Genomic DNA, 9,214 nt, shown 5'->3' on the forward strand with positions numbered 1-9,214 from the left:
GCAGTGAAAGTGGAGGACAGAAATTAGTGAATCCCGGACAAAAAAAACGAGGGACAGGCGAGGCAGAGAGGGGGTTAAGGGGAGTCTAAAGGATGGCAGTCAAGCAGCGTCTTGCAGCGGGGAGAAAGGCAAAGTGTAGTTGGGGTTCGGTCTCCGAAAACTTTGCTGTGTGACCTGGGGAAGCCCCTGTCCCTCTCTGGGTGTCTCTGTTTCTGCTCCCAAACCAGTGCCTTAGGACCCTAGATCTGAGCAACGTGGACACTGGGCATGTGGAGACGCGAGGGAGGGAGAACTGAAGCGGTGCGGGCTGCCGGGGGTAGAGGGGCGGGGACCAGGAAAAAGACCGGGCTGGGCGAGGGAGGAGCGGCCTTGGCCGGTGGCAGGACGTAGGCAGCGCCCCAGGCGCAGGCGGAGCCTCACTGGCCTCTGGGTCCCAGGCTGCGCGGAGGCGGGACCTGCGGCCAGCCCTAGGCGGCCCGCTGGACAGAGCTGGGAGGGCTGGGGCTTGAAGCCGAGCTTGATCCTGAACCTGAGCCCAAGCCTGCTGCAGGTAACTAACGCGGGTCTTCCCTCGGCTCCCCCGGGAAGCCGCGGCTCCCAGCGCCGCGTGGGGGCTTTCCTCTCTGGGCCCCGGCGTCCCCATCTGGGGGCTGGCCTTTCCGCCGTTGTGAGAGGTGACAATGTGCTAGGAGCCCTCACTCTCTGCGCCTCCTCGGCCTCCGGCCTCGGCGTCCACTTTGGCGGCACTTGAGGAGCCCTTCAGCCCGCCACAGCACCGTGGGAGCCCTTCTCTGGGCTGGCTGAGGCCGGAGCCTCCTTCCTCTGCTTGCGGGGAGGTGTGGAGTGAGAAGCGCGGGCGGGAACCGGCACTGCCCTCGCGGGCAGGTGTGAATTCCGGCGGGCGCGGGTGCCGGCTCGGCGGGCCCAGCACACGGAGCGGCCGGCTGGCACGGCCGGCCCAGGGCAGTGAGGGGCTTAGCACCTGGGCCAGCAGCTGCGGAGGTTGCACCGGGTCCCGCAGCAGTGCTGGCCCGCTGGCGCCGCACTCGAATTCTCGCTGGGCCTTAGCTGCCTCCGGGCGGGGCAGGGCTCGGAACCTGCAGCCCGCCATGTCCAAGCCCCTCCCCTTCGGTGGGCTCCCGCGCGGCCTGAGCCTCCCCGACGGGCGCCGCCCCCTGCTGGGTGGCGCCGGGTCCCATCGACTGCCCAAGGGCTCAGGAGTGCAGGCGCGGCTCGGGACTGGCGGGTAGCTCCGCCTGCAGCCCGGGTGCAGGATCCACTGGGTGAAGCCAGCTGGGCTCCTGAATTGCATGGGGACTTGGAGAACTTCTGTATCTAGCGGGAGGATCGTATGTGCACCAATCAGCCCTCTGTGCCTAGCTCAGGGCTTGTGAATATACCAATTGGTACTCTGTATCTAGCTAAGGTAATGGAGACTTGGGAGGACTAGCACTCTGACTCTGTATCTAGCTCAAGGATTGTAAACGCACCAGTCAGCACTTTGTGTCTAGCTCAAGGTTTGTAAATACACCGGTTGGTACTCTGTATCTAGCTAACTCTGTATCTAGCTAACTAGCACTTTGTGACTCTGTGTCTAGCTCAAGGATTGTAAACGCACCAATCAGCACTGTCAAAACGGACCAATCAGCTCTCTGTAAAATGGGCCAATCAGCAGGATGTGGGTGGGGCCAGATAAGGGAATAAAAGCAGGCTGCCAGAGCCAGCGAGCAGCAACACGCTCAGGTCTATTTGCACTGTGTGGAAGCGTTTTTCTTTCGCTCTTTGCAATAAAACTTGGTGCTGTTCAGTCTTTGGGTCCACGCTGCCTTTATGAGGTGTAACACTCACCACGAAGGTCTGCAGTTTCACTCCTGAAGCTAGTGAGACCATGAACCCACCGGGAAGAATGAACAACTCCAGACGCGCTACCTTTAAAAGCTGTAACACCACGACAGTCTGCAGCTTTACTCCTGACAGCGAGACCACCCACCAGAAGGAAGACGATCCAGACACATCTGAAAGTCTGAAGGAACAGACTCCAGACACACCATCTTTAAGAACTGTAACAGACACCGCGAGGGTCCGCGGCTTCATTCTTGAAGTCAGTGAGACCAAGAACCCACCAATTCCGGACACAGTTGCACGGTGCGACTCTCTCCACACCCCCTAATCCCAACCCCTGCCTCTGGGTGACGGTACAGGGGCCCCGAGGAGACAGACGCCCCCAGACCTTCGCACGTTAGCTCGACTTCAACACTCCTGCCCACTCGGCCCACTCCAACAGAGGGCCCCTGACCATAGCCCAGAGGCTTGGACAAGCCCAGAGGCTGCGCCCTTTCCCCCACAGAAGAGGTGAGATGGGCGCCGCCGCAGTCCTCGTGGATAGAGAAGGTCCGGTCCTTCCCGCAGTGAATGAACTGTAAAAAATTGCCCATATTCTGGAGGATATGCAAAGTTAGGCCTGTGGAAATCTGGAGTGAGGCTCCTATACTTTCTTGCTGTGTGTCCTCGGTGAGCCCCTGAACCTCGCTGGTGCCCAGCCTTCTTGCAAAATGGGGGTCATCATCGACCCTGATCAGTTAGGGGCTGAGAGAGGCTTGGCAAATTTCCCTTGAGAAGACGGCCTGCAAACTGTAAAGCATGATGCTCTGTGAGCTGTGATCTTCCTATTTGCAAGTGGAGGCCCCGGCAGGGACCCCATATAGGCCCCAAGGGTTGGAACAGCCTTTGTGTGACTGCAAAGGTTTGCCAGCCTTGGCGTATGACCACCTCTCCTGACTGCTTCACCCCTCCAGTCCTTACCCCATGGATTGGTGACTCCCCTTTCCCCTACTTCCTTTTGGTCTCCTCACCCTCAGAGCCAGGCCTGTTGTTGGCAAGGGCGCTCTGTCCCAGCATGTGGCAAAGTCGTGAGCTAAATGGAACCCTGGGGCACCCCTGGCAGATCTGCTGACTCAGCTTCCCCCTGTGGGATATGATGAGATTTCTCTTCAAATAATCTTATCAATCTTTTATTCTTTAATTCATAGTAGCCTCCTACCCTTTTTTTTTTTTTCATTTTTTTCCTTTTTGCCTTTGTTAGATGCCCAGGCACGCCACAGTACCAAGCATTATCAGTACCAGCTCACATTCCTTTGCTTATCTGGAAAGGGGACTAACTTTCTAGCTCATTGCAGACACCCCTTTCCCTTTCTCTCCACTTTCTTTTACATGCCCACTCTATCTAAAAAAATCAAATGTTTAGCCAACCGGGATTAGTTTATATTGTACGACCCGACCCCAGCCAATGGGGAAAGGGTACAGGGGCAGGACTTGCATCAGGAATAAAGGCTCTTGTGCCCCTTTGTTCAGGTGTGCTTTCATGGCAACTGGCCCCTACCTCAGCCTCCCAAGCAGCTAGAAGAACTACAGGCATGCACCACTATGCTCGGCAAATTTATTTTTATTTTTTTGTAGAGACAGAGTTCTTGCTTGCTCAGGCTGGTCTCAAACTCCTGGCCTAAAGCAATCCTCCCACTTCGGCCTCCCAAAGTGTTACCAGCGTAAGCCACCACGCCTATCACATTGATTTTTATGGGGCTGGGGACCTACATGGAGCCTTGCTTTCCTGATTGAGTTTTTTGTTCCTCTGCCTGCCCAGGGGTGGAGGGTGAGAGGCTGGGGGTGAAGGGACAGGCAGGTGCAATTCCATTTTACTGCTGGACGGAGCAAGATTCATGAGACATCAAAGGCAGAGAGATTCAAATTCTGACTGAAGAATAACTGCTTCAACTAATCTGGGAACGTTACTCTCTGTTTAATTTTCATTTAATATGTATTATCCGCTGTTTTAAGTTTTGTAACAGTAGTTGTTTTAACGAAGTCTACACTTCTCAGAGTTGTAGCTTTTCTTCTCAGCTGCCTCATGACTTGCTGCACCTCTGGGAAAGCTGAAAAGGCTGTGCTGAGACCTATGGTTGAGGGCTGCTGGGCTAGGTCAATTTCTGAGGCACGGCCAGTCCTGATGTCCTGAGTGGAACTTGTCAGGGTTTTTATATGCAAGACACCATTCAACATAACCCCATGAGGCATTTCACATGTGGGGGAACTGAGGCACAGAGGTGAAGTAAAACACGTCCCTCTCAAAGAACAACTGTCTCCAAGTCTCTTTGATTTCTACTCAAGTCTTAGTCAATTCTTAGACAGCCTTTTTGGCAATTTCAGTGTTTCCTGAGTGTATCATTCAGTACTATGTGCTAAGCCACTGCTCTGTAGCGGGCATATCTCTAGGCTCGGGGACATAGCGATGAGTGAAACAGAAAAATAAGTTCCTGTGCTCATGGAGGTTGCATTTTACTGGGGGGAGACAGACAAACATAGAAGCCTGTAAAGATAGTATTTGGGATGTGAGATAGAGAAGTAGTAAAGCAGGGTAGGGGGGATAGAGAGTGTTGGGGTGGGAAGAGTTGCAATTTTATAAAGGGTGGTCAGGGAAGGCCTTGCTGAGACAGTGGCTTTTGAGACCCGGCAGAGGTGAGGGAGTGAGCTGAGGATAGGCGGGATGTGATAGAGTTGGCCCAGAGAGTTCATCGGGGCCCTCACAGCTCTTACAGTCTATGTTTTTAGAGGTGACAATCCTTAATGCTGGAATCTTGGAATGTCTGAGCTGGTGGGCCCTTGGGTACCGCCACCTGCCTTATCCCACCTTTTCACCCTGGTTTCTTTTGTCCTTCTCCAGAGTGGTCAGCATGCTGCGCTTCCTGGCACCCCGGCTGTTTTGCCTGCAGGGCAGGACTGCCCAATACTCCTCGGCAGCAGCCCTCCCAAGCCCCATTCTGAACCCAGGCATCTCCTACAACCAGCTGTTCATCAACAACGAATGGCAAGATGCAGTCAGCAAGAAGACTTTCCCGACGGTCAACCCTACCACCGGGGAGGTCATCGGGCACGTGGCTGAAGGTGACCGGGCTGATGTGGATCTGGCCGTGAAAGCAGCCCGGGAGGCCTTCCGCCTGGGGTCCCCATGGCGCCGGATGGATGCCTCTGAGCGGGGCCGGCTGCTGAACCGCCTGGCAGACCTAGTGGAGCGGGATCGAGTCTACTTGGCCTCACTGGAGACCTTGGACAATGGGAAGCCTTTCCAGGAGTCTTATGCCTTGGACTTGGATGAGGTCATCAAGGTGTATCGGTACTTTGCCGGCTGGGCTGACAAGTGGCATGGTAAGACGATCCCCATGGATGGTGAGCATTTCTGCTTCACCCGGCATGAGCCCGTTGGTGTCTGCGGCCAGATCATCCCGTGGAACTTTCCCTTGGTAATGCAGGGTTGGAAACTCGCCCCGGCGCTTGCCACAGGCAACACTGTGGTTATGAAGGTGGCAGAGCAGACACCCCTTTCTGCCCTATACTTGGCCTCCCTCATCAAGGAGGCGGGCTTTCCCCCTGGGGTGGTGAACATCATCACAGGCTATGGCCCAACAGCAGGTGCGGCCATCGCGCAGCACATGGATGTTGACAAAGTTGCCTTCACCGGTTCCACCGAGGTAGGCCATCTGATCCAGAAGGCAGCTGGCGATTCCAACCTGAAGAGAGTCACCCTGGAGCTGGGCGGCAAGAGCCCCAGCATCGTGCTGGCCGATGCTGACATGGAGCACGCCGTAGAGCAGTGCCACGAAGCCCTGTTCTTCAACATGGGCCAGTGCTGCTGTGCTGGCTCCCGGACCTTCGTGGAAGAATCTATCTACAATGAGTTTCTCGAGAGAACCGTGGAGAAAGCAAAGCAGAGGAAAGTGGGGAACCCCTTTGAGCTGGACACCCAGCAGGGGCCTCAGGTGGACAAGGAGCAGTTTGAACGAGTCCTAGGCTACATCCAACTTGGCCAGAAGGAGGGTGCAAAACTGCTCTGTGGCGGAGAGCGTTTTGGGGAGCGTGGTTTCTTCATCAAGCCTACTGTCTTTGGTGGCGTGCAGGATGACATGAGGATCGCCAAAGAGGAGATCTTTGGGCCTGTGCAGCCCCTGTTCAAGTTCAAGAAGATTGAGGAGGTGATTGAGAGGGCCAACAACACTAGGTATGGCCTGGCTGCGGCTGTGTTCACCCGGGACCTGGACAAGGCCATGTACTTCACCCAGGCACTCCAGGCCGGGACCGTGTGGGTAAACACCTACAACATCGTCACCTGCCACACGCCATTTGGAGGGTTTAAGGAATCTGGAAATGGGAGGGAGCTGGGTGAGGATGGGCTCAAGGCCTACACAGAGGTGAAGACGGTCACCATCAAGGTTCCTCAGAAGAACTCTTAAGAGCAGCTGTCAGGGAGGCCCAGTCCCAGTCTAGCAATTCCACAACCACTTGACCAATGCTTGCCAAACTGTTTTAAAGCCAAGAACACCCTTTATTTGTTCCAGATTAACTCTTAGAAGAAACCCCGCAAATAAAGGAATTCAGTCAAGGCTCTTCTATTTAAAGCAGGGATGGGGACCAGGCTCAGAGTTCTACCTATCCAACCTCCAGCCACAGCCCCCTTGGGGGCCCATGAGTTGCTTGCATGAACTCTTAGGAGTCTCTGGAAGACAGATGAAAAACCAATGATCTGTAATTTGTAGCTCTTCCTGCTGATCCAGGGACTTTCCCATGGGTTGACTTGATGGTTTAGTGGATTGACTCAACTCAGACATAGGCTTGGAAAGCGTTAGGGGTTTTGAACTAGGTGGATACCAAAGCTTGGCCCCACTCTTCATTGGCTTAACCTAAAAACCAAAGGTGCTTTTCCTTGTCTGTGTGCCAGTTGCTGGCTGTTTTAGTTGCTTGCCCTTCATTTTGCTACTGATTTTCCTTAATTTGTGGGAAGGAGTAGACAAAGAATATGCTTACATAATTACAATTGTAAAGTAAACCCAAACACCCCAAATGTCCATTATCTGATGAGTGGATTAATAAAATGTTTGCATGGAATATTCCTTGGACTACTGAGCCATAAAAAGGAATGAAGCACTGACACACCCTGCGACATTAGTGAACCCTGAAAACATCCTTCTCAGTGAAACAAGCCAGAGAGGTATACAAGGCTACAGACTGTATGATTCCATTTATATGAAATATACAACTAGGCAAATCAATAGAGATGGAACATAGATTAGTGGTTGCCAGGGGATAGAGGAGTAACTGCTAGTGAGCATAGGATTTATTTTGGGGAGGTTTTGAAAATGTTCTCGAATTGAACAATAGTAATGGTTGCACGATTTGGTAAAAATACTATAAAACTATGGAATTGTTTAATTGTGGTTTATGAATTAATTTCTTATTTTCTTTTTCTTTTTTCTTTCTTTCTTTCTTTTTTTTTTTTTTTGACACAGAGTCTCACTCTGTCACCCAGGCTGGAGTGCAGTGGTGTGATCTCGTCTCACTACAACCTCCGCCTCCCAGGTTCAAGCGATTTCTCCTGTCTCAGCCTCCTGAGTAGCTGGGATTATAGGTGCACGCCATCACACCTGGCTAATTTTTGTATTTTTAGTAGAGATGAGGTTTCGCCATTTTGAGCAGGCTGATCTCGAACTCCTGACCTCAGGTGATCCACCTGCCCTGGCCTCCCAAAGTGCTGGGATTACAGGTGTGAGCCACAACACCCGGCTGTGAATTAGCTTCATTTAATTAAAAAAAAAAAAAAAAAAAGTATACATTCTGTGAGCAAATCCATTTTGTCTCCACATTGTCTTTTTATAGAGTGTGGTGCTGAACATTTTATAGAGTGTGGTGGATTGAAGAGACCCAGGTGGTCTAGTCAACCCCCAGTCAGGTGCAAAAGTCCCCTCCCCAGTGTTTCTGTTTTTTTTTCTCTTGGATGGGTGACAGAGTGCAACTGTAAGACCCATAGAGAAAACCTCTGGCTCCTGCTCAGAGTGGGCCCATCTTGTTGGACTTGTTTCCACAGCCCCCCACCCCTTCCAAACCACACCACCCTTCCAGCCAAGCCTAGCTGGGGGGCCACCTCGACATGCTGGGGCTTTCCAGAGTTTCAAACCTCAGAGTTCATGATGCTTATTGTTAGTCTTGCTATGTTCATTCCCCAACTGATGGGAGTGAAGGCAAATCCAACCAGCCAGGCCACAACATAGAAGCAGAATGCCAAGCCTCCCTCTCTCGGTCCACCTTTTGAGACCATGCTGCTTACAAGTCACCTTACATTCAGATCCCCCCATTCCTGTAAATGCACACCCCAGTCATCTCTGCCTCCTGGCCTCAAGCAGTCCTCCCACCTGAGCCTCCCAAGTAGCTGGGACTACAGGCACTCACCACCATGCCTGGCTAATTTTTTTTTTTTTTTTTTTGTATTTTTCGTAGAGATGGGGTTTCACCATATTTCCCAGGCTGGTCTCAAACTCCTGGTCTCAAGCAACCCTCCTGCCACAGCCTCCCAAAGTGTTGGGATTACAGGTGTGAGCCACCATACCTGTCCCCAGTCAACTCTGAAACATCCTATTGTCTTACCTAGGCAACATGAAGATTTTGTTTATTATCATAATTTGGGTTTGGCTGGAAACTGCTGCTTGAGGGTTCAGGGTTTGTCTGGTTCCCTCACCTCCCTTCCTAGGACCTCCTTTCTACACCATTTGTCTACAGCTGAGGTGACCCTGACACTCCCCCATAGTGCACCTTCTACAGATTTCTCTTGGAGGCTGTTGACACCTCTGCTGCACAGCAGTGAAAGTTTCTCATAAACGCACTGGGACATGGAAGTGGGTGGGTGGGTGTCTCTAATGATTAACGTGCAACATCACAATATTTTAACAAATCCATTCCTTATTTAAATTTCAGTACTCCTTAACCAAAGAGGAGCTCTGTAGACAGTGTTCCAGTATGGAGTGGGATTGGAAAAGACAGTCTTCAAGGTCTCTTGTTTTGAGCCCTGAAATTCTGAGAGTGAGGAGCCGTAGGTCAGATTGTTAATAAGCTCAGCCATCATGGCTCCTCCACCCACTTTTAAATTCTTTTAAAAATGATTGATTGATTGATTGATTGAGATAGGGTCTCATTCTGTCGTCCAGGCTGGAGTGCAGTGGCACGATCATGGCGCACTGCAGCCTCCACCTCTTGGGTTCAAGCAATCCTCGCACCTAGCCTCCTGAGTAGCTGGGCCTGCAGGCATGTGTCATGATGCCTGGCCGATTTGTGTATTTTTTGGAGAGACAGGGTTTTGCCTCATAGCCCAAGCTGGTCTTGAAGTCCTGGGTTCAAA

The 9,214-nt window shown here is 52.2% G+C and overlaps 1 protein-coding gene across 2 annotated transcripts; it reads left to right on the plus strand.

Moving 5' to 3' along the window:
- Window positions 1–377: 377 nt before the first annotated feature.
- ALDH1B1 (aldehyde dehydrogenase 1 family member B1) lies at window positions 378–6,938 on the plus strand. Of its 2 annotated transcripts, XM_073021787.1 has the most exons (3): window positions 378–550; window positions 1,864–2,145; window positions 4,718–6,938. In XM_073021787.1, exons 2-3 carry the CDS (start codon window positions 1,889–1,891, stop codon window positions 6,279–6,281), a joined length of 1,821 nt encoding a protein of 606 aa, XP_072877888.1. In that variant the 5' UTR covers window positions 378–550; window positions 1,864–1,888; the 3' UTR covers window positions 6,282–6,938. The 2 variants fall into 2 exon arrangements, with proteins under 2 accessions (XP_072877888.1, XP_007966861.2); XM_007968670.3 differs by lacking the exon at window positions 1,864–2,145 and having other exon boundaries at window positions 379–550.
- Window positions 6,939–9,214: the final 2,276 nt, after the last annotated feature.

The sequence above is a fragment of the Chlorocebus sabaeus genome, chromosome 12 (assembly GCF_047675955.1).
Source record: "Chlorocebus sabaeus isolate Y175 chromosome 12, mChlSab1.0.hap1, whole genome shotgun sequence".
Taxonomy (NCBI): domain Eukaryota; kingdom Metazoa; phylum Chordata; class Mammalia; order Primates; family Cercopithecidae; genus Chlorocebus; species Chlorocebus sabaeus.